Genomic DNA, 24,061 nt, shown 5'->3' with positions numbered 1-24,061 from the left:
TACATTTTATACTTGTCACTTATGGATGTCATTCTAGTGTCGCAAGAGCTCTTTTCAAATTATCAAGTGATCAAAACCATTTCTATAGAGATCTCCTGAAAACATGTGTGACCATCTATCTTGGGAAGTTTCATAAACCTCATGCTATTTTGTTGTTTCCATTTTGTTTTCCCATATACTGAAAAGAACAGGGCCATGAGCGGTTCTTATGGAATATGGTTTGATATCTGTTTTGTTAAGTTGGACTAACACCATTGATTTTTGGTTTCATTCCACTAACAGAACATGGCAAGATCAAGGTTATCGTCACGGTTGGTTGGTGATCCTCAGTGTTGCAGTAGAAGGTGAGTTTGAGATGAGAGGAATGAGTAGGAAAGAGTGATCCCCTGAACCACCTCCTCGCTTTCTCAGCTTTCATCCCCACCCAGGTTTTGTGAGCCTGGAACTTGGGAGACTGTTCTGTAGCCCAGGTCTCCTAAGATTGGCTGCTGGACTTGCCTGAGTTGAGGGTGCAGTGAGTGTGATCCTGGGCTGCCCAGCATTCATGTGGAAGTGTAGGAAGGAGGACTGGGTCAATCCCATTTCAAAGCGTGTCTCTCTGCAGCCCACACTGTCCTCCAATGACACTGTGAGGATACTGCTTTAAGACGTATCAATGGCTTCATGTAATGTATCTTCTGGCATCTGGGAGATCTGACATTCTGTGTCATAATGAAAATCTGTCATGTTTCTTTATTTTAAAAATGATAAAACTGCAGGTTCACAGAGTTACATGGCTTACTTGAGGTCACACAGGGATGAGTTTTCAGCACTGCCAATAAAAGCAATCACAGTAATTATTCAGTAATTATTCATAGGAGCCATATAATTCAGTAAATATTCACATAATTATTTACTAGTTGTTCATTGACCAATTCGTACAAGGCATTTTGCTCAAAACTGTGCTCATATTTGGACATTGTACCTTCATCATAATCCTGTGGTAATGCTATTATCCATAAGTAACAGGTAAGAAACCTGAAGAACAGGGATAGCAAATCATGTATTTGGACATATTTCCTTTTTTTTTTTTGGTTTTTGTGATGCTGGAAGAATGAGCAGAATGAGTCATAGGAAGAGTATACATTCCTGTAGTATTTTCCAGGACAGAGGTGTGACCTCCCCTACTGGGACCAAAATTCCCATGTCTGCAACCTTGCTTTAACAGTATGGGAAATAACCTCTACCACCTGGAATTCCCCTAGAACTCTGGAATATACAAGAGAAGTATGAGACTTGGGTCTTCCCTTGGCTGTGTTTAATTCACTCTTCTACGGAATACCAATGATTCTCACTAAGATTTTGGCCTTTTCATAACCACAATGTGCATTTTATGGAGAAGATTTTACACTTTGCTCTGTTTAGAAAGAATAAATATGAGCAATGGTTTAGGTTTTATGCCCTGGAATTAATATTTTTCTGATTCCTGTTTTGACATTAAACTCTCATGTAAATAGAAACATACTTATTATTTCTCATAAGGCCAAGTTTGTTATTAGTTTGAGTTTTTGAAGATGAAGCACAAACTTTTGATTTTATCTTTGTCTGTCCCCATCAGCGCCACTAGTTGTCTCTCAGTATAACCTGGACTTGCCCCTGCACTTACCCTCGTCCTGCTGAACCATCTCCATGCACTGTCCAATTCCATCAGTGATTCGGGCTCCTCCCAAGGCTCCCTGAAAAGGGCACAGAGATCAGGACGTTAGGCACATTCCAGACACAAAAGCAACCCATACTGTAGAGTGGGCAGCTGTGTTTCCACTTCCCTAATATTCCAGTGATGCCCTAAAACTGAAAGGAACACTTTCCCTTTTTAGGGGTCTGTTCTTCATGTCTCAGTGCCTCTGATCTAGTGAACACAACTGTCCTGAAAGTGAAAGAACTTGCTAAATTTCTAGTTTCTCATTAGGTGGCTAAAATAGATTTATAAGACTTCCTTACTTACCTATGACTGCTGAAGTCTGAATTCTTAGCAGTACAATTCTTTTTCTTGTAAGGTGAGCAGCTTAGGAAAGATTGGCCATCTTGCTGTGCAAAAAGAGGTAAACTTAATTTCTACTCAAAGCATGCTTGAATCTGAAATTAGGGCTTCCACTCTTCCGAAGTTGGAGTGTCACTGTGTCAGGCATGTGTCCCGAAGGGCTCGTGTCTCTGCTATACTCAAAGTTTAAATGGAGCCCAGCAAGCCAGATCTCCTTTACTTCTAGGTTCCCTCAACAGTTTCTCCTCTGCTTTAGAGACTGCATTGAAAATATTCTTGTTCTGCTGTTGCGTTTTGCCTTTGGAATGACGTGGTGCAGCTCAATGGGTCCTACCCCCAAGGTGATCAAAGTAAGAAACAGTTGGGAAAGTCAGTGCAAATGCAAGTTCATTGTCCTCCTTGCAGGGATTCTGATTCAGAGGGCTCAGGTGGGGCCTGGAATGTGTTTGTTAACATGACTCAGATGTGCAGTCAATTTGGGGACCCACTGATAGCACTGACCTTACAGTTTATGGGAAGATTCTGTTTTGCTGAAGAAACTGAGGCACAGAGAGTCTGTAACTTGCCCACGTTCCCCTTGCTGTAAGTCCTGGAGCCAGATCTCAGGTGGACCAGCCTCTTCCCATCTCCTTCCCACATTTTCCAATTCAGCTGGGTCAGTTCTTTCCAAGTATGTGTTTCTCTCTCCTATACCTCATTTCTGAAAAAAGGAAAACTTCTGGAATTTAACTTCTTTCATCTAACACATTTCCTCACAACATGCAGCCAGCAACATATTTTGGCCACTTACTATTAAAGTGAGATGCTTTTTTTTTTTTTTTTTGAGTCAGGGTCTTATTCTGTCACCCAGGCTGGAGTGCATTGGTGATTATAGATCACTGCAACCTTGAACTTCTGGCCTCAAGCGATCCTCCTGCCTCAGCTTTCCAAGTAGTTGGAACTCTAGGCACACATCACCATTTTGGGCTAATTTTTTATTTTTCATAGAGACAAGGTCTTGCTATGTTGCTCAGGCTGATTTTGAACTTCTAGCCTCAAGCGATCCTCCCACCTAGGCCTCCAAAAATGCTGGGATTACAGGAGTTAGCCACTGAACCTGGCCCTGAAATGCTTATTTATTTATTCACTTTTAATGAAAATACAGGACATGGAGATGTAGAAAGACACCTTGCTTTATTACTGTTGGTATTATTATTTCTACAGTATAATTTATATATCACAAAATTCGCCATTTTTAAGCATACATTTCAGTGTCTTTTAATATATTCCAAAACTGTTGCAACCATCACCACTACCTAATTCCAGAATATTTTCATAATGCCAGAAAGCATGCCTGTACCTATGGGCAGTCACTCTCCAATTCCCCCCTTCTTGCGCTCTCTGACAACCACTAATCTACTTTCTCTATCTATTGATGTACTTGTTCTGGGCACTTCCTCTATATGGAATAACAAAGCGTGGTATTTTCTATCTGCTTCTTAGAATATTGTTCTCAAGTTTCATCCTTTTTAGCCTGCATCAGTACTTCAACTTTTTATGGCCAAATAATATTCCACTATATGGTTATACCACATTTTGTTTATTCATCAACTGATGGTGGCTTAAGATGTTTCCACTTTTTAACTATTATGAATAACGCTGTGGAGGAGAGGAGGATGTATGAAATGGTGAAGCACAGGGAATTTTCAGCAGTGAAACTATTTCGCATGATGCCATATTGGGGATTTAGGACATTATGTAATTGCCAAAACCCATAATCTGTGAAACTCAAAGAATGAACTCTAATGTAAACTATGGACTTTAGTTGATAATGACGTATCAACAGTGGTTCATCAATTGTAACGAATGGACCACACTAATACAACATACTAATAGGAGAAATTGTGTGCTGGAGGACAGGGGAGCCTAGGAGAACTCTCTGTACTATCCACTCAAGTTTTCTGTAAACCTAGAACTGTTCTAAAAAAAAAAAAGTCTACTAATTTGTTTTAATTAGGATGCAGCAGCCCCATATCAAGGTTTTGGTGGCATCCTGTTATTGTGTGGTTAGTACTTGGCATTGAAGTGCACCAACCTGGAGTCAGAGCAGTTGGAGATTTCAAGGCCTGTGCCATTTACCTCTAACGCTGGCGTGCCCCCGGAATACAGATAGGAGAAGCAGCCTCAGCAATCTAGACAGTGCAGGTTTCTGGTAAGGACAGGTAAAAACCATCTGGGTGGGCAGAACTTGGTGAAGACTAGAAACCACTGAGACTCAGCAGCTGCCCCAGTGGCACCAACAAATCAAAGGAGGGGGCTAGGAAGAGCTAAGGGCTACTGGATGAGCTCTCTGCCTGCAAGACAGAAGCAGATCCAGAGATTTTGGTAAATAATGTAGGTTTCAGTACAGTGTGATCTCTTCAAAAAAGTAGAGAGAACAAAAAGGAAAGAAAAAGAGCATGAGAGAGAAAGAAAAAGAAAAGAAGAAAGGAAAGAAGGGAGGGACAGAGGGAAGGAGAAAGAAAGGGAGGGAGAGAGGGTGGGTGGGAGGGAGGCAGGGAATGAATAAAGAGAGACAGAGAGTTGGAGGGAAGTAGGGAAGGAAGGAAGGAAGGAAGGAAGGAAGGAAGGAAGGAAGGAAGGAAGGAAATGAACAAATTTACATGAAGATGAGAACAGTGGGGAAACTTACACCGCCAATATTTTCCATGAACAGGAACATGCTAACCAGTTATTAGAGAAAGATGCGATACTGTAAAACCATATACTGTTTCCATGGGGTACAACCCCTTCCTCCTCCTCTGAAATCACACATTCTGTCTCTGGCCCACTGTTGCCAGAGACACTGAGTCTTGTCTTTGGATAAGTTCTGGTGCTCACAAGAATGAGATGAGACAGTGCAGCCCAGAACACCAGGACACGAACTTCCCTGTTGCTCCTTGTCCACTCCAGAAGCTACCTGGCTGCAGCTGGGGGCCTCAGCCCCTAGGTCTGATGTCATCCATTTGCCTTTCTCACTGGACTTCTCTCCTTGCACTGGCTCCCACTCCCCCAAGACCTGTGGGTGACCACATGAGAAGAACACAAACAGGCCATGCCCCTTTCTTTCTCCCCCTCTCAATGCCTGTAGTGGTGGGTTCCGTGGGGTAGCGACCTGAGATTTACTCACCGTGGGGCCTCTAGCCCAGAGCGGGGCCTGGTACCTAATAGTCACCCCATGAATGCTCAGTGAAAGAAGGCGTCCACCACAAGGTCCTGGGAAACCAAAAATTCCACTGTGGCCCATAAATTCTAAGTCCTACAGGATTCTGGAATGGGAGATGGGAAAGGCCTTCAAAAGTGGCCACTTTTAACCCATTATACTGGCAACTGAGCCATGTTTCCCCATCCTGGACATATCCAGAGGGCACTGCCTAAAACCAGACACATCTCCCCACCCAGGACAGTGTAAGGGCCTTAGCCTGGGGGAAGCAGGTGGACAGGGAGGGGGTGAGCCACAAAAGCTGAAGAGGAGAAAGCAGGTGAAAGGGGACAGTAGGGTGGAAACAGAGAGAAATGGGGGCAGAGAACGGGGGGGTGAGAGGGGAAGAGCGAGGAGAGGGATACAGATCTAGCCAGTAAGGAAAAGTCCTGGAGAGAACACTGTCCTCTCCTGAAGTAAAATCACTTCCACCTGACCACAGCACTGCAGGTCATGGGCGGCACACGCTGTGGATATTTGTTCATTCATTTAGCAAATATGTATTTAATATCTGTTTCATGCCAGGCAAGGCCCTGCGATGTTTAGAAACCTTGGCATCCTCCCTTAACATCTGAGTCATAATAGAAAGAGGACTATCTGACCCCACCGAGCTGGCAATGCCTCGGGATTTTTACCTGTTGGATCTGGCAGCTCTTGATGTCGGCCCACACCATGTGAGGCTGCTCTTGGGGCACCGAATGGGGAAGTCTCTACATTAGGGCCTTGGAGAGTCCACTGGAAGCCTTGGACAGTGGGAGTCGGTGGCATCCCCAGCGTGGAGGCCAAGAACACACAGCACTGAAGCTCCAGACACCCTCAGGAGGACGGCAAGGGACAACTGGCTGGTGAGAGCCTGGGTCACCAGGAACCTTCGCCTGGGTCTAAACAGGATTTGCCTTCAGATTGCCTGTGAGATAAAAGAGAGAAATCAAGGTTAACATTGAGATTTGGGGATTCGGCAACTTGAAGGATGGAGCTGCCATTTACGGAGACTGGGAAGACCCAGGGAAGAGCAGGTTGAAAGTTGGTGGGGAACTAGAGGTGGCTGGGTTTCTGTCATATGTAATCAACAGTCCTGACCAGCCTGGGCAACATAGAAAGACCCTGTCTCGGAAAATAAAAAATGAAAAATAAGCTGAGCATGGTGACACATACTTATAGTCTCAGCTACTTGGGAGGCTGAGGCAGGAGGATTCCTTGACCCTTCAGTTAGAGGTTAGTGAGCTATGATGGCACCACTGTACTCCAGCCTGGGGGGAAAAAAATAGAGTCCTGACTAAATACTACAGAAGCCAGGGAAGTTTTCACAAAGTAAGTAATATTTGAGGCAGATCTTAGAGAACAAGAATTCCATTATTTCTGTTAGGGAATTAAGAGAGTGTGGGTGTCATTAGTTAATGCTTACTGAACTATCTTTGGAATCTCATCTACTGGTCTAGCTGGTCTATCTGTACACGTATATTCTATATGTTGTCTCACTGAGCTTTCACTAGGTTATGCTACAGTAACAAAAGCCCCAAAATCTCAGCAGCTACACATACAAAGGATTATTTTTCATTGACATTTCCTTTCATGGCAGGTTGACTGTGACTCTGCTCTATACAAGCTATTTTATTTGTTAGATGGTGAAAACTGTGATACTTGGAGATTGTTGAATATGGTATTAGTATGTTCATTCATTCATTCATTTAAGAAATATTTATTCAATATCTGTTTCATGCCAGGCAAGGTCAAGTACTGAGAATACAGTGGTGAATAAAAGAGACAAAATCTCTAATTGCCAGGAGCTTATATTGAAAATCAGATTAAACACATACAAAATAATAATAATAACAACAATGAATACTATATTCATAGATAATAGCTGTAAGAGATTTTAGTAAATCTTTTAAATTAGAAAAATAGAAAAATTATTAAAACTAAAATGGCCAGGTGTGATGGCTCATGCCTATGATCCCAACACTTTGGGATGCCAAGGTGGGAGGATCATTTCAGCCCATGAGTTTGAAACCGGTCCAGGCACTATAGGAAAACCCTGTCTACAAAAAGTAGAAAATTAGCCAGGCATAGTGGTGCATGCCTGTAGACCCAGCTACTAAGGAGGCTGAGGTGGGGGGACTGCTTGAGCCTGAGAGGTCAAGGCTGCGGAGAGCCATGATCATACCACTGCACTCCAGCCTGGGTGACAGAGTGAGACACTGTCTCAAGAAAAAAAAATTATTTGATGTAGTCCTAAAACTATTATGTAGAATACTATTGTTTACATCACATCACGTGAGCCCTTTAAATGGCTTAACACTTATTTAGATATGATCCATAAAGTTTTCCTGGTAATTAACTATACCTAAGAACAATTAAGTATAAAAGAGTTACTGCCTTGACAGGAAGATTGTAAAAATTTTAAAAAGACAAATAAATAAAAGAGTCAAAACTGTAGCTCTGTGAGGCTCAAATAACATCTAATTCAAGTCACAGTGAACATCTAGCAATCATTCTGAACACCATATAATTCACTTAATACATTTTGCCTGAATGCCCAACACATCTGAATTACCAACCCGTATGTAGCCAACAAACTGGCAATCATTTATAAATTATCACCTATGACTCCAACTGCTCTACACACTTATTTTTTAAATTTTATTCATTTATTTATTATTTTTATTTTTTGTAGAGACAGGATCTCACTATGTTACCCAGGTTGGTCCAGAAACAGAAACAGAACCACACTAATTTCATAAATCAGATGACCATGCAGTCATTCGATTTATGAAAAACAGTGCCACATGGTGCAGAAGGAAAAGGATGGTCTTTTCAATAAATGGTGCTAGATTAAGCAGACATATCCATGTAGTAAAAAGTGAATCATAGCCAGGTGGGGTGGCTCACACCTGTAATTCCAGCACTCCGGGAGGCTGAAGTGAGCAGATTACTTAAGCCCAAGAGTTCGAGACCAACCTAGGAAACATGTTGAATCCCCATCTCTAAAAAAAATACGAAAATTAGCCAGGCATGGTGGCACATGCCTATAGTCGCAGCTACTCAGGTGGCTGAAGTGGGAGGATCACTTGAGCCAGGAGATGGAGGTTGAGTGAGCTGAGATCCTGCCACCACACTCTAGCCTGGGCAATAGAGTGAGGCCCTGTCTGAAAAAAAAATGCGAAAACTAAAATAAAATTGTTATAAGGTTAACACAGAAAAATGTGTTCATACTCTTTTAGGTTAGGCATTGATTTCTTAAACAGGACACAAAAAGCAGTAACCATAAAGGAAAAGATTGATAAAGTATAATTTCATTAAAATTAAGAATCTCAGGCCGGGTGCAGTGGCTCATGCCTGTAATCCCAACCCTTTGGGAGGCCGAGGCAGGTGTATCACTTGAGCCTAGGAATTCCAGACCAGCCTATGCAATGTGGCAAAACCCCATCTCTACTAAAAATACAGAAAACAGCCGAGTGTGGTGGTACTCCCCTGTAGGTCCCAGCTACTTGGGGGCTGAGGCAAGGGGATCACCTGAGCCTTGTGAGCTGCGGTGAGCTATGACTGTGCCACTGCACTCCAGCCTGGGCAACGGAGTGAGATCCTGTCTCAAAAAGAAAAAAAAAAGTTAGAGAGTGCCGGGCGCGGTGGCTCACGCTTGTAATCCCAGCACTTTGGGAGGCCGAGGCGGGCGGATCATGAGGTCAGGAGATCGAGACCACGGTGAAACCCCGTCTCTACTAAAAATACAAAAAATTAGCCAGGCGTGGTGGTGGGCGCCTGTAGTCCCAGCTACTCGGAGAGGCTGAGGCAGGTGAATGGCGTGAACCCGGGAGGCAGAGCTTGCAGTGAGCCGAGATTGCGCCACTGCACTCCAGCCTCCAGCCTGGGTGACAGAGCGAGACTCCGTCTCAAAAAAAAAAAAAAGTTAGAGAATCTCCAGTCATGAAAAAACACCATAAAAGAGTGAAAACGCAAGCTACAGATTGAAAAAAGGGAAATGCAATACATATAAATCCTAGAAAGGAGGCATATCCAGAATAAAGTATTACAAATCAACAGGAAAACAAGCATATCAATGAAAACTGGATGAAAAGGTTTAACAGGCACTTCACAAAAGAGGACACATAAATGGCAATAAAAGATACTCAATCTCAATGAAACCACACTGATATATTACTGCATCCCTACTAGAATGGAAAAATAATTTTTAACCAACATGCATCAGCGAGGATGTGGGGTAACCAGCATATCCCTGCTAAATGGTACAACTACTTTGGGAAAATGTTCAACAATATGTAATACTAAAGTTTTATCATTCATATACCTCTAAAACCAACAACTCCACTCCTACGAATATACCCCAGTCTAGTAATGTTCTATTTCTTGATCTGTGGTGGTTCACTTGGTCAAAATTCATTACGCTTTTTTTTTTTTTTTTGAGACAGGGTCTCACTCTGCCATCCAGGTCGGAGTGCACTGCCATGATCACAGCTCACTGTAAGCCACTATGCCCAGCCAGATTTTATTTTTCTCTGAAAAGATGGTACATTTACATGGTTCAAAATTCAAATAGGGCCAGGTTTGAGCCCTGGAGTTCGAGAGACCAGCATGGACAAAAAAGAGAGAGCCTCGTCTCTATTAAAAAAAAAAATTCAAATAGTACAGAAAATTGTAAAGTTAAAATAGGCATCTCTTCCATTCCTGTCTCCCAGTCTCACCCTATAGGCAATCTGTGGGATGCCGTTGCCTATGAATCCTTCCAGGGATATTTTATGTACATTTTCGCTTTTTTTTTTTTTTTTCTTGAGATAGAGTCTTGCTCTTGTTGCCCAGGATGGAGTGCAATAGCATGATCTTGGCTTACTGCAACCTCCACCTCCCAAGTTCAAGCTATTGTCCTGCCTCAGCCTCCCAAATAGCTGGGATTACAGGTGCCCGCCATCATGCCTGGCTAATTTTTGTGTTTTTAGTAAAGACGGGGTTTCACCATGTTGGCAAGGCTGGTCTAGAACTCCTGACCTCGAGTCTTGCTCTGTCACACTTGCTGGAGTACAGTGGCACAATCTCAGCTCACTGCAACCTCCGCCTCCCAGGTTCAAGCGATTCTCGTGCCTCAGCCTCCCGAGTAGCTAGGACTACAGGCGTGTGCCACCACACCTGGCCTCCCTTCTCATTTGGCACGTGCCAGCCACGTGCCAAGTCCCAGGCCCCAAACTGGTTAGGGGTCAGGAAGAGCGTTCCAAAGAGCTCACACAGAAGCTCAATCCTATCTCTCCACCAAGGTGGGCGACACCATGGGGCTGTAGTGCCTGCTTTTGTGCTTTTCAGGCACCTCCCCCAGTGCTGCCAACCGCCCTCCTGAAGGGCCTGTGTTTGCCACCCTCCGCCTTCGCACTAATTTGCTATTTCTCATCTGCTCTGGGCCAGGAGAACAGATAAAACTAGGGCCCTCAATGGTTTAGAGTTTTACAGTTCACCAAGTGCTCAAGGCACTTTATCTTCTGTGAACCTCACCCCAGCCCCTAGGGAAAGACAGATCAGGACGAGCCACGTGACTGTGCAGGTCATTTCAGTTTCCATTCTCCTACCTCTAAAATGCTGAAAATAACAGGAACTACTCCATAGGACTGGTGTGAGGATTAAATATCCATGGAATGCTTAGAACAGGTCCAGCATATAGTGGCAATAATGATATTAATAAAATGAGAGCTAACATTCAGTGAGCACTTACCATGTTCCAAAAACTGTTCTAAGTGCTATATATAGATAAGCTTATTTGATCCTCACAAGAAAGCTACATTTTTAAGTATTATGAGAAAAATGAGGTATGGAGAAGTGATTTTCTAAAGATCACAAAACTGGGCTGGGCACAGTGACTCAACCTGTAATCCCAACACTTTGGGTGGCCGAAGCGGGTGGATCACCTGAAGGCAGGAGTTCCAGACCAGCCTGGCCAACATGGTGAAACCCCCATCTCTACTAAAAATGCAAAAATTAGCCAGACATGGTGGTGCACACCTGTAATTCCAGCTATTCGGGAGGCTGAGGCAGAAGAATTGCTTGAACCCGGGAGGCAGAGGTTGCGGTGAGCTGAGACCACGCCACTGCAATCCAGCCTAGGCTACAGAGTGAGACTCCATCTTAAAAATAAATAGCCCACGCGTGGTGGCTCATGCCTGTAATCCCAGCACTTTAGAAGGCCCAGGTGGGAGGATCACCTGAGGTCGGGAGTTCAAGACCAGCCTGACCAACATGGAGAAACTCCATCTCTACTAAAACTAAGAATTAGCCTGGGGTGGTGGTGCATACCTGTAATCCCAGCTACTCAGGAGGCTAAGGTGAGAATTGCTTAAACCCGGGAGGTGGAGGATGCAGTGAGCCGAGATTGCTCCACTGCACTCCAGCCTGGGCCACAGAGTGAAACTCCGTCTCAAAAAAAAAAAAAAAAAATTAGCCGGGCGAGGTGGCGGACGACTGTAGTCCCAGCTACTCCGGAGGCTGAGGCAGGAGAATGGCGTGAACCCGGGAGGCAGAGCTTGCAGTGAACCGAGATCGCACCACTGCACTCCAGCCTGGGCGACAGAGCGAGACTGCATCTCAAAAATAAATAAATAAATAAATAAATAAATAAATAAATGTTAATAGGCACATGCAGCTAGTGGCGACCGTATTAGTGCAGAGTCACACCAGTAAGGCTCGATTGGTGTTACGCCCAAACGCTGACTTATTCTTCCCCACCCCCCAGCTTAGACCTCCCCAGCGCCTGCTCAGGAGCTCCTTGGCTCTCCACAGCCGCTGCACCTCGCGCTGGGCGTCCTCTTGGGCCTGCATGGTGCGGTCGGTCTTGTCCCGCAAGCACTACATCTGTTCCTCTAGGGCCCGCCGCTCACTCTCGCTGTCGCTAAGCTGCTTCCGCAGGGTGCCCGGCAGGTCCTGGCTTGCCTCATAGCGCCCATGCATGTCGTGGGGCATGGGGATCACAGAGTCAAGGGGGGTCCTTTGAGGCCTCCAGAGCCCACCTACTCTCTTCTGGTTCCAGGGATACACACTAGCCTACGCTAGGTGGGGTCCAGGGCCTGGACCTGGCCTGAGGCAGGATAGAGGCCTACGTTTGAGATCCAGGATTCCACTCCCCAATGTGCCCTCACCATCCTCTGAGCACTCACCTCCCTGGGGTCCCGGACAACTCCTATCAAAGCCCCCACCCACACACTGATGCCAGACAAACCCCTGGGCACACTAGTCTCCTGGGTTCTGACCCCCACCCAGGGCTCCCAGGCTCCTCCCCCTTGCATCCTGGTTCCACTCTCAGACTCCTCCCTACCCTGGCTCTGCCCCTAGTTCCCAAGCTCTCATCCTAGGCTCTGATTCCCCTTGCTAGACGTTTTCCCAGGGTCCTGGCTCTGTATGACCAGGGACCAGTCTCCCTCTCTACCAGGACCCTAACACTGCCGCAGCCTCCTCCCTCCACCAGCTGCCCAAGCACCCACCCACAGCTGCCCAAGCACCCCCACTTCTGGGCTCAGCTTCACCACAGAGCTCTCGGCCACCTCCTTGGGGATCCTGACACCCTCAGACACTATTTCTCAGGGCTCTGGCTGCACCCCAGTGCGCTCAGACTCCTGCCCCGGACCTGGGCCCTGCCCCCGCCCCCACCCGGAGGGCGCGAGCCCCTCCCGCCGGGCCTCTGGCTGCGCCCAGAACGCTTTCCTACCTGGAAAGCCCCTTCCTACCTGGACCTGCAGCTGGCGCTTGTGCAGGGCGGAGTGAATCAGGGCGAGCGACCGTGGAGGAGTCTGAGCAGGCCCGGGAGGGGCCTCGGCCTGGCCAGTAGCGCCGCGGTGGTGACGGGGTCCGCTGGCTCGAGAGTGCCCACAGGCTGCCCTCGGACGCATCCACGGTACACTTGGAGCCGCTCAGCTGGACGCCGTTCTCAGCCTCCGACAGGACTGCCTGAGGGTAGAGCAGGGAGGCAGAAGGAGGCTGCTGAGTTAGGAACCACGGGGTTAGCTGGGCAAAGACGCCTAGGCGAGGCTGGGGGCCGCCTCATCCCAAACGCTGCCTCCTACAAGAAGCCTTCCTGATTTCACCTCCTCCACTAACTCAGTCCTCAGTTCGCTGCTGAGGCCTCCCGTTTATTGCAAAGACATCATTTGGCATTGCTCACAGGTGGGCTCCGAAAGGGCCATGCCTCCCCTCTGAGACTGGGGACTCCCCAGCGCAGAGGCCAAGTGAGTTAGCAGGGGTGCTGAGCAGCTACAGCCTGGGTCCCAGGCCCCCACCCATTTGCAGTTCAGTCCCAGGCCACCGAAAGACGTGGTGGGGGAGCCTGGGACTGCCTGGTGGGGCCCTGTCTTCCCACATCTCTGGGCTCACACCTGTGCCAGGTCCCTTAGGCTCTGCTGTAGCCCCTCTCCGTCCTGTCTCCAGGGCTGCATGCTCCTGTAGCCACAGGGATTCCTGGAGTGTGGTGAGGGAGACAAAGGGTGGCCGGGGTTCTGTCTTATCTGAAACCTCCCCTTCCCCACCCTCCCTAGCCCACCACTGACCAGGTGGCCTCTGAAGCCATGTCCATAGGCCAGCCACCTGGTAGACCCCACAGCAGGCCTGAGACCCTCACTGAACAGACTAGGCCCAGAGAAGAGCTGTGTCCTGCCCCAGGTCACACAGTTGATGGGAGGAGAGCCGGACCTAGAACCCAGGCCAGGCCCCAGACAGGGGGATGACCAAATCAGGCTGTACCTTGGAGGAGTGAGTGTCCCACTGGTTGGGGGAGGGGGTGTGGGGGCGAGCTGGGTTGCCAGAGGCTGCGCATCTGGACCTGGAGAGAGCAGATGGGAGTTCAAGTCCCGACTCTCCCACTTACTGGCTCTGAGACTGGACAACCATTTCCCCTCTTGGGCCTCAGTTTCCCCATCTGTGTCATGAGGATTATGCTACAGGGCTGCTGTGAAGAAATGGGATGGAGAAAGTGAGTGTGCTTACCACAAAGCCTGCACACCTGTTAGGACTGAACCTGCGTGTGAGTGGGACGCTAGGGGTGGCCCAGGCAGCTTAGCCCTAAGCCTATGTCCATGGATCTGGCCGGGACCCCATCCCACCCTGCCACATCTCAGGGGCAGCTGCAGCTCACCAGGGCCTCAAATTTCTTGGTGAGGTCCTTGTTGACCTGATCCTTCTCCAGATTCTGCTTCTGAAGATGCCCCACTGCCAGGCCCAGCTCTGTCACTCTGGAGTTGGGGGAACAACAGAGGTGAGTGGGGGACCACCCCTGCCTCTCAAATCCACTAGCTCTGTGTCCGCCATACTTCTCCAAACCCGAGGCAGGGACCCTAACATCCGCCTCCCTGGCTTTGTGACCTTAGGCAAGTCCCAGCTCCTCTCCAGACCTCACACTTCTCATCTGTGAAATAGGAATGAGGTTCCCATCAGCTTTATCTCATGGGAAAGCACTCGAGGACTTGTCCATGTGGCAGGAATAAGGGGCACAAGTTCTTTTTTTTTTGAGACAGAATCTCACTCTGTCATCCAGGCCGGAGTACAGCGATGTGATCTTGGCTCACTGCAACCTCTGCATCCTGGGTTCAAGCGATTCTCCTGCCTCAGCCTCCCTCGTAGCTGGGATTACAGGCACGCGCTACCACGCCCAGCTAATTTTTGTATTTTTAGTAGAGACGGTGTTTCACCTGTCGGGCAGGCTGCTCTTGAGCTCCTGACCTCAGGTGATCCCCCCACCTTGGCCTAACGAAGTGCTGGGATTACAGGTGTGAGCCACCGCACCCAGCCACTAGTTCTGTCACTGGAGGCTAAGCTGTTTATGATATACACAGGGCAGGTGCCTTCGGAACCTCAGTTGGGTGCCTGGGAAAACTGGCTGAGCTCACAGAGGAAGGCCCTGCCCCTAGTGAACAGATGCTCCCTTCTCCCCAACTCTCCAGTTTTACCTTCTGCAGGGACACCTGCCTCGTGTGGCACCCACCCGGTACCCACCTGGCACTAAGGTCAGCCTTGTCCAGGTCGCTTTGCATTTGCTGCTGGGCCAGGTCCTTCTCGTGGAGCCCCTTGTCCCGCAGCTGCTCCTCCAGCTGGGCCTGCAGCAGGGCCTGCTTCTCCAGGGCTGCCTCGGCCCAGCTCTCTGCCCGCTGCAGGCCTGTGCTCAGTCCCAGGCCCACCTCCTGGACAGCTCGTGACGTCCGGGCCAGCTCCCCTCCCAGCTGCAGCAGGTCCCTTGGGGAGAGAGCACAGGCTGGGGATGGGATGGGGCTCACTCCCAACTACAAATTAAAACTATGCTGGGGCCGGGTGTGGTGGTTCACACCTATAACCCCAGCATTTTGGGAGGCCGAGGCAGGCAGATCACCTGAGGTCAGGAGTTCGAGACCAGCCTGGCCAACATGGTGAAATCCCGTCTCTACTAAAAATACAAAAAGTTAGCCAGGCGTTGTGGCTCATTCCTGTAGTCCCAGCTACTTGGGAGGATGAGGCAGGAGAATTGCTTGAACCTAGGAGGTGGAGGTTGCAGTAAGCTGAGATCATGCCACTGCACTGCAGCCTGGGTGACACAGCGAGACTGTGTCTCAAAAAAATAAATAAATAAAAATAAAAATAAAAACTACATGGTGCTGGGTGCAGTGGCATGCACCTGCAGTCCGAGCTACGTGGGAAGCTGATTCAGGATTGCTTGAGCCCAGGAGTTTGAGGCCAGCATGGGAAACATAGTGAGACTCCATCTCAAAAACTAAAGAGGAAGAAAAAAAAAAAAACCTACACTGGGATGCCATTTGTCCACTATCAGATTGGGGGAAAAAAAAAACGGGTCACATAATACACAGGGAGGGGCTCTGGGGTAACAGGCCCTCCCCTACACAGCTGGTGGGAGGGTTAGTAAAACCACAATGGAGGTCACTGAGGGAGAGCTCCGAAAACTACGCATGCATAGGACCTTCCCCACCAGCTCCTCCTCTAAGAACATATCCAAAGATATACCCCAGCACAGAGGAGATGGCTTGTGGACAAGGAGGTTCACTGCAGCATTGCTCGTGTAAAAAATCCTGGTGACAACCTAAATGTCTATCAAAAGGGGACTGCTACTAAGTACATGATGGTACATCCATTCAGTGGAACACTCTGTGGCCAAGAAAAACCAGTGGAGAAGTTCTTCGTGGCCTGACACAGAGCCACCTCCCAGTTATAACTAGTAGGTGAGGAAACCATCTTCAAGAACTGTGAAGATGAAATTTTACCAGGCGTATACACAAAAAAGTGTGCGTGTGTGTGTAATCTGCTTTATTTGCTTATATAAAATAACCCTGGAAGGTCACTTAAGAAACTGATAGGCCGGGAACCATGGCTCACGCCTGGAATCCCAGCACTTTGGGAGGCCGAGTGGGGGAGGATCACCTGAGGTCAGGAGTTCAAGACCAGCCTGGCCAACATGGTGAAATCCCATCTCTACTAAAAATACGAAAAATCAGCTAGGTGCAGTGGTGCAGCGCCTGTAGTCCCAGCTACTCAGGAGGCTGAGGCAGGAGAATGGCTTGAACGCAGCTCCCGCTCGCTGCGCCGCACACTCTCCTCCTGCAGTGCCAGCTCTGCCTGGACCCTGCTCAGCCGCCCATCCACATTGCACCGGGCTGCAGCCACCACCCACCCCATCAGGCATGGCCAAGCACAGCCCCGAGACCCAAACCAGGTCATAAAATGTCCAGCCTGCACTCCACCCAGTGCAAGGCCAGACTGTCTGCACCCTTCATAGTGTGCGAGTCTGCACACAGGTGAGGCTGTCCGAGGAGGGTCCTCTTGGAGACAGCCCGAGTCAGGTCATGGGGGCCACGGCAAGGTCAGAGGCCAATCCCCCAGCTCCTGCCTCAACTGCCTGAAACACAGGAGAGAGAACAGGGACCCCGAGGATCAGAGTCGCCTTCCTCACTCTCAGCCACCGCCTTCTGCAGCTGCCTGGCCCTCGAGGTTGCGCTGTCCCTCTCAGCCTCCATCTCGGCCAGCTGGCAATTCAGGGCACTGGTCTGGGTCCGAAGTTTGTCCTGCAGCCCCGACATGGGAGAACAAAGGAAGATCCCTGTTCTGACACCCTGCAACCTCTCCAGGGCCCTCCAGGTTCCCTATCCAGCCACGCACACCCAGGCTTACCCATTCTCTCTGGGCACTCTGCAGCTCCTGCAGGAATTCCTGGAGGGCCCCACGCACTGCCTCCGGGTCCAGGTCTGGAGGAGCCAGGGAGATGGCAGGTCCTGGAGATGGTGGCTGAGACCCAGGGCTGCACTCTAAGGTGCTGGGGCTGCTGAGCCCTTCCCCACTTCCTAGAAGAGAAGACTTGCTCAGTGATGCAGGAGCCACGGGCCACCCCAGGCATCTCACTCACTCCCAAATGCCATCTCACTCACTATCATCCCTGCCTTTCCCAACAGCCCTCAGAATCAAACCCAACTTATCTGCTATAGCTTAGGGGCCTTCTTGCCCATCCCAGCTGAAACCCTCTCACCCTTTACAAACTGGTCACCCTGCATCCCCCATGTCTAGAACATTCTTTGTCCCAGTGCTAGGGCCTCTGTACATGCTGCTCCCCCTCTCCCCATGGTCTCTCTTTGACTGGCCCATCCTTTAGGGCCATCCCCCTCCCTCAGAGGCCTCTCTGGCCACAGGCTGGTTTACAGTGAGCTCATCCCACCCTCCGGGGGTCTGATGTCTGCCACCCCACCCTGACCATGAGCACCATGAGGGCTGGGCATTGTCTCTTCCATCCACCACTGTTCCCAGGGTCCAGTGCAAGGGTGGCCGCTGCATCACCTCAAGTCTCTCCATACTGAGTGCCTACTGTGCTAGGCACTTCATGACAACTTCCTGACAGGTAAGGAACAATTAACCCTCTTCCCAGGCAAGGCTGGCTCAAAGCAGTTAAGTGATTTGCTTGTTCTCTTGACTGGGTGTGGTGGCTCAGGCCTGTAATCCCAGCACTGTGGGGTCCGAGGCAGGTGAATCACTTGAGGTCAGGAGTTTAAGACCAGCCTGGCCAACATGGTAAAACCCCGTGTCTACTGAAAATACAAAAATTGGCCAGGCGCAGTGTCTCAAGCCTGTAATCCCAGCACTCTGGGAGGCTGAGGTGGGCAGATCATCTGAGGTCAAGAGTTCGAGACCAGCCTGGCCAACATAGTGAAACCCCATCTCTACTAAAAACACAAAACTTAGCTGGGCGTGGTGGCACGTGCCTGTAATCCCAGCTACTCGAGAGGCCGAGGTTGGAGAATTGCTTAAACTCGGGAAGCAGAGCTTGCAGTGAGCTGAGATCGAACCGCTGCACTCCAGCCTGGGTGACAGAGCAAGACTCTGTCTCAAAAAAGAAGAAAGAAAAGACTGGGAATGGTGGCTCACGCCTGTAATCCCAGCACTTTGGGGGGCCGAGGTGAGCAGATCACGAGGTCAGCAGTTTGAGACCAGCCTGGCCAACATGGTGAAACTCCGTCTCTACTAAAAATCCAAAAATTAGGCGCGGTGGCAGGCGCCTGTAATCCCAGCTACTCAGGGGGCTGAGGCAGGAGAATTGTTTGAACTGGGACCCAGGAGGCAGAGGTCGCAGTGAGCTGAGACTGCACCATTGCACTCCAGCCTCGGAGACAGAGGGAGGCTCTGTCAAAAAAAGGCGAAGGGCACGGCAGGGCAGGGCAGGTCAATTAGCTGAGCATGGTGGCCCACGCTTATAGTCCCAGCTACCTGGGATGCTGAGGTCCAGAGGCCGAGGCAGGAAAATCACTTGAACTCCGGAGACAGTTACAGTGAGCTGAGACTGTGCCACTGCACTCCAGTCTGGGAGACAGAGCGAGACTCCGTCTCAAAAAAAAAAAAAAAAAAAAAAGAAAAGAAAAAGTGGGCCGGGTGCAGTGGCTCATGCCTGTAATCCCAGCACTCTGGGAGGCCGAGGCGGGCAGATCACCTGAGGTCAGGAGTTCAAGACCAGCCTGGCCAACATGGTGAAACCCCATCTCTACTAAAAATACAAAAAATTAGCTAGGCGCAGTGGTGCACGCCTGTATTCCCAGCTACTCAGGAGGCTGAGGCAGGAGAATCGCTTGAACCCAGCAGGTGGAGGTTGCAGTGAGCTGAGATCACGCCATTGCACTCCAGCATAGGCAACAGAGCGAGACTTGGGCTCTCTCTCACACACACACACACACACACACACACACACACACATGATTTGGTTGCTCTCAATGCTGGGAAGTTTCAGGGCTGAGATGGGAATCCAGGCAGCCCAACTCCCTACCAGAAAATTGTGCACTCTGCTTGGAGTGATGGCCTGGGGAGGTGGAGGAGGCAGGGTGGAACCAGGGCATTACCCGGAGGCTGGCACTGGATCAAACTCTTAACTCTGAAAAAGGTCTTTCTACCTGCATTACAAACCCGTATAATAAAACATCAGAAATTCATTTATGTTTCTTTTTTCTAATCCTAAATCTTCCATTGTCAACCTCAAACTGCTACCTGAGAAGGTAACCTAACTGGTAGTTTAGGTAAGTAAAGTTCAAATCCAGGGAGGAAATAAGAAGCAAAGCAGAATTAGAAGACAGAGAAAATAAAAGGAAAGAATCAAGGTAGAGATAATGAAGAAACAATGGTTGGTCCACTAAGTTAGTCTTTTGTCGCTGGTTTTTTTGGCAAAAGAGTAATGATCAGTCTCGTAATCATTATAATATTATTATTTGTCTGCTTGAAGATGTATAAAGCATTTGAAGGAAATGTGATATGAAAAGATTAAGAGTGCTTGCTGTCAATGTTTCATTGTTTGGGCGAATCCCATTTCCTAAGTTAATATGCTTTGATGTGTTAGCTATGCAAAGAGTAGACTAGTTTAAGGAAATATTGACGGTCAAAATATTAACATATTAGTCTTTTGATGAAGTTCAAATAGTAGAGAGATTTCTTTCTTCAATTTTCCCTGAGATATTCAACTGAAGAGACAAATCCAGAGTTTTCCCCCACGTGTTGGGTCTGAGAGTCATTATGACTCTTTCAAAGACAGGAGCTGTGACATGGAATCATGCTTCTTCTCTAGCTGAGAAGCCAAGCTAGGTCCAGGCTGAGTCATAAACTTGAGCCCAACAAGGAAATCACCCTTCACATTGACCTCGCAGAGCTTTGGCTGTTTTCCCTTCTTTGCTCAACACCCAAGACACCCACCAGCTCTGGCCAACAAACCTTAACATATGATCTATATCAACCAGAGCTACATTTATTCCCAAATCTCCTTCTAAAATACAAACCTGTACTTTCTACTCTCAACTTCTAAATTTACAAAGGCCTTATATGCATCTGAGTCACAGATGCTAAAACTTAACCGGTTTTCTGAGGATTATTTGGGGAAGGGGTATGCATGCAAATGTATATACATAATTTGTGTGATTTCAGAATATTGACTCTACGACTTCCAGATGCAGATTTAGAACTTTTTAAAAAAATATTTTGTTTTTGTTGCCCCGCAAATCAGCCAGATCTGCAACTTATCAGAATAAAGCGAAGCCTAGCGGGACTTTTAGGAAATGTGCTGTCATCCACTTTCAGTGTCAGCCTGTGAAAATCCAGGCGAAAAAAGAGAATGAAGAGAACCTTAAGGAATTTCTGGAACAAAAGCTAATATTAAGCAGGCCTCTTGCTGGCAGACCAGTGGAAATTGTAGCCTGGTCAACAATCTGTCTAGATTGAGGAGGTCTAAAATGTAGCCACAGGTTCAACTACTTTTCTGTTTATTTCCCAACCTCGATTATACTCACTAAATTTAGGGACAAAAACAAAAAACAAAACACCATGTTTCCAACCGGTCTCGAACCAGGGACCTTTCACGGGTGAGGCAAACATGATAACCACTGCACTACAGAAACTACATATGCACCAAAAAAGGCAAAATATAATCATTAAAATCTTAGATCCGCCATTTTGTTTCCAAAGTAAGAAATTCAACTGCATTTCGAAATTCAACTGAAAAAAGCCCAATAAGCACCAGCCATCAAGAAGACTATGGCTCCCAATAGGCCCAGGCTTAGCGTTCCGCGCCTACCCCCAACACGAAGACCATGGGGACCCCCACCCAGGCTTCGGGATCCCGCATCCTCCCCTGGGTATCCAGTACCTGAATTAAGCGCCGTGTGCGGGATCCTCCCGGCTGACACTCTTTGGCTCCCAGAAGCTGCAGGAGCCGGCAGGCTTTCAGCGTCCAAGCCCTGGGCGCCCCGTGCCTCTCAGGAGTGTGGACGCCGCCCTTCCAGGGATGGGGACCCCGCCTCGGGGCCTTTACCCAGGCGCCGGCCCGCCGGGACTCTTGGCTCTTCGCGTCCTCCCAGGAACCGTAGAATCCTCCTTGCCCTCCCTTCCGCAGGCCGAGGGGCGTGAGCTGCGCGCCCTTTCCTCGCGGACTCTTTGGCCTCAGCACCTCTTGCAATTCTTAGTTCAGGGCTCTTCCTCCTATAACAAGGCCCTTCCATCTCATGTCCCCTACTCCCTCTTAGCACCGCTGCACCCAGTGGAGCCCAGGAGTTTGAGACCAGCTTGGGCAATATAGTGAGACTCTATCTCTCAAAAAGTTTTAAAATTAGCTGGGTGGGGTGGGAGCTACTTCTGAGGCTGGAGAGAAACGGGGAGGATCACCTGAGCCCAGGAGTTCGAGGCTGCAGTGAATGATGATTGTGCCACTGCACTCCAGCCTGGGCGACAGAGCAAGACTCTGTCTCTAAAAAAATAAGGGCATCAGCAAGAGGGCAACAGCAGAGCATTAAACCAGGTGTGGGGCTCCTTGGAGTTTGAGACCCTGTGTGACCGGACAGGTCACAGTCCCATGCCATCAGCCTGAACATGTGCATGTAAGAACACACTCTCCTCTCACTCACTCTCCACAGGGCTGCCCAAAGACCTCCCAGGAGGCACAGGCGTCAACTATTCAAAGCATTGTGGCTTCCAGTTCTGCACTGTGGTGATGGAGGCCCTGGGGGTGGCCTACTAAATACTAAAGTGGCACCGGTGCTGCACTGGGAGGAGCTGAGAAGACAGCCCTGGATGGCTGGTGGAGGGGCTCTAAGCCCCAGCCCTATTGCCCTCCCCACTTTGTCCTCACCCAGGGAGACACTTCTTGTTTGGGGTAAAGGTGGATGAGGGGTCAATTCTATGACTAGAGCAGTGCCAGCCAGAAGACTGCCCTACCTCGCCGTGGGGGGTCAGGTTATGCTCCAGAGCAGCTTTCTGGCTTTTGGCTGAGCTGGTGCCCAAGAGGGACAGGAAGCCTCCTTTCTGGAGGGTGGGGGTTTATGCCTAGAGATGACTGGCTGGGATGTGGGGTAGCTGGTGCCCAAATACAAATGCCTGTAGCTGGAGGCCCCCAGTCAGGCCTGGGGCTGCCTTCAGGACCTTTCCCCCTACTCCATTTCTGTCCACGTGAGCTAAGGTCTCCTGGAGTTAAGGACAGAGGGGGACGTAGACAGGCCCACCTGAAAGCAGGGCTGAGGGCTGCAGGAGTGGGAGCCGGCCTGCAGGCTCTGAGGCGAGGGTCCCGTCCAGGGACATTCCTTCTTGGGGTGTGAGATAAGTACAGGGCCTGAGCTCTAAGCCTTAGTCAGGGGTGAGAAGGTGCTGGAATCAGTTCTTCCTCTGGCCCAGACCCTGGAAGGGGTGACAAACGTAGGTGGCAGTACCCAGGGTGGACAGGCTGGCAGTGTGCATGGGCATGTGAGCAGTGTACTTGGGCACAGGCATCAGGACAGGTGAGTCTGGGCCTCCTGTGTGCCAGCAGGCAGGAGTGGAAAGCGCTTTCGTCCTAGCGCAGGTGTGTGAGCACAGGTCATATTGTGTGCGTGGGGCCTGGGCACAGCTGCAGAGTTCTGAGAGTCAGCTGGCTTTGGGGACACTCTACTTTGAGCCAGACGCAGGACAGGCCTCAGCCCAGGGGTTCTTCTATGGGGTCAGGCAGGGGTTCATTGGAGGGGGTCATATAAAGGCCCCTTTCCCTAGGGCCTTCCCCTCATCCTCCTTAGCCTACTTCCACCAGTGTCTCTGGCTTATGGGGCAGCGCCAAGACACAAGGCTGGGCCTACTCACTCCTCTCCCAGCTCCTGTCCTCGATGGCCTCCCACAGGGCAGAGCTGCCTCTCAGGCCAGTTCATGCCCTGACCCCCACTGGGATGGTCCTTGACCCTGCATCGTGCTGCTTTCAGGTGCCCCTGGGCTGCCAGGACTCCTATCCTAAGCCTGGCCTGACAGCTCCATGATCAAGAAAGGCATTGCAGGCCAGGCGCAGTGGCTCGCGCTGTAATCCCAGCATTTTGGGAGACTGTGGGGGGCGTATTATTTGAGGTCAGGAGTTCGAGACCAGCCTGGCCAACATAGTGAGACCCCATCTCTACTAAAAATACAAAAATTAGCCAGTCATGGTGGCTGGCACCTGTAATCCCAGCTACTTGGGAGGCTGAGGCAGGAGAATCGCTTGAACCCAGGAGGTGTAGGTTGCAGTGAGCTGAGATCACATCACTGCACTCCAACCTGTGCCACAGCGCAAGACTCCGAAAAAAAAAAAAAAAAAAGGGCTCTGCAGAGCGATGGCTTGACTCCTGGACTCACAGGCGGACTCCATGTCCCAGCCTCCCCCACAGCGCCACATGACCATGACTGCTGGGTGCTGGCCTCTGGAATGTGGGCAGAACGAGGTGCCACCCTGGGCCTGGTCCACAGAAAGCTGGGGGCCACCTCCCGCCTGCACTCACTCCCTGGCTGCTGAGTGGGTGCTGATGCCCTAGGGCAACTGGGCAGGGCAGGGTCTCTGGGGCTGGGTCTCTGCAGGAGTGCCT

General features: G+C 49.4%; 2 protein-coding genes across 2 annotated transcripts in view; both read right to left on the bottom strand.

Moving 5' to 3' along the window:
* Positions 1 to 24,061, bottom strand: part of LOC129472521 (neuroblastoma breakpoint family member 1-like) — a 705,345-nt gene that overhangs the window by 25,551 nt on the left and 655,733 nt on the right. The window lies entirely within an intron of this gene.
* On the bottom strand, positions 15,330 to 23,989 carry LOC129472534 (rootletin-like). The gene is made up of 5 exons (XM_063631781.1): positions 21,361 to 23,989; positions 17,953 to 18,080; positions 17,370 to 17,539; positions 17,152 to 17,263; positions 15,330 to 15,449 (listed from the first exon to the last, which is right to left on the bottom strand). Exons 2-5 carry the CDS (start codon positions 17,978 to 17,980, stop codon positions 15,379 to 15,381), a joined length of 381 nt encoding a protein of 126 aa, XP_063487851.1. The 5' UTR covers positions 17,981 to 18,080; positions 21,361 to 23,989; the 3' UTR covers positions 15,330 to 15,378.

This window comes from Symphalangus syndactylus, chromosome 22 (assembly GCF_028878055.3).
Source record: "Symphalangus syndactylus isolate Jambi chromosome 22, NHGRI_mSymSyn1-v2.1_pri, whole genome shotgun sequence".
Classification (NCBI taxonomy): domain Eukaryota; kingdom Metazoa; phylum Chordata; class Mammalia; order Primates; family Hylobatidae; genus Symphalangus; species Symphalangus syndactylus.
The sequence above is the reverse complement of the archived record's forward strand: the minus strand, read 5'-3'. Positions and strand labels throughout refer to the sequence as shown.

Coding starts and splice junctions, on each gene's coding strand:
- LOC129472534 (XM_063631781.1), bottom strand. CDS start 17,980: ATGGAAGAGACAATGCCCAGCCCTCATG. Junction 17,264..17,369: donor AGAGTGCCCAGAGAGAATGG/GTAAGCCTGGGT, acceptor TCGGGGCTGCAG/GACAAACTTCGGACCCAGAC. Junction 15,450..17,151: donor GCAGAAGGCGGTGGCTGAGA/GTGAGGAAGGCG, acceptor TCTCTCCCCAAG/GGACCTGCTGCAGCTGGGAG.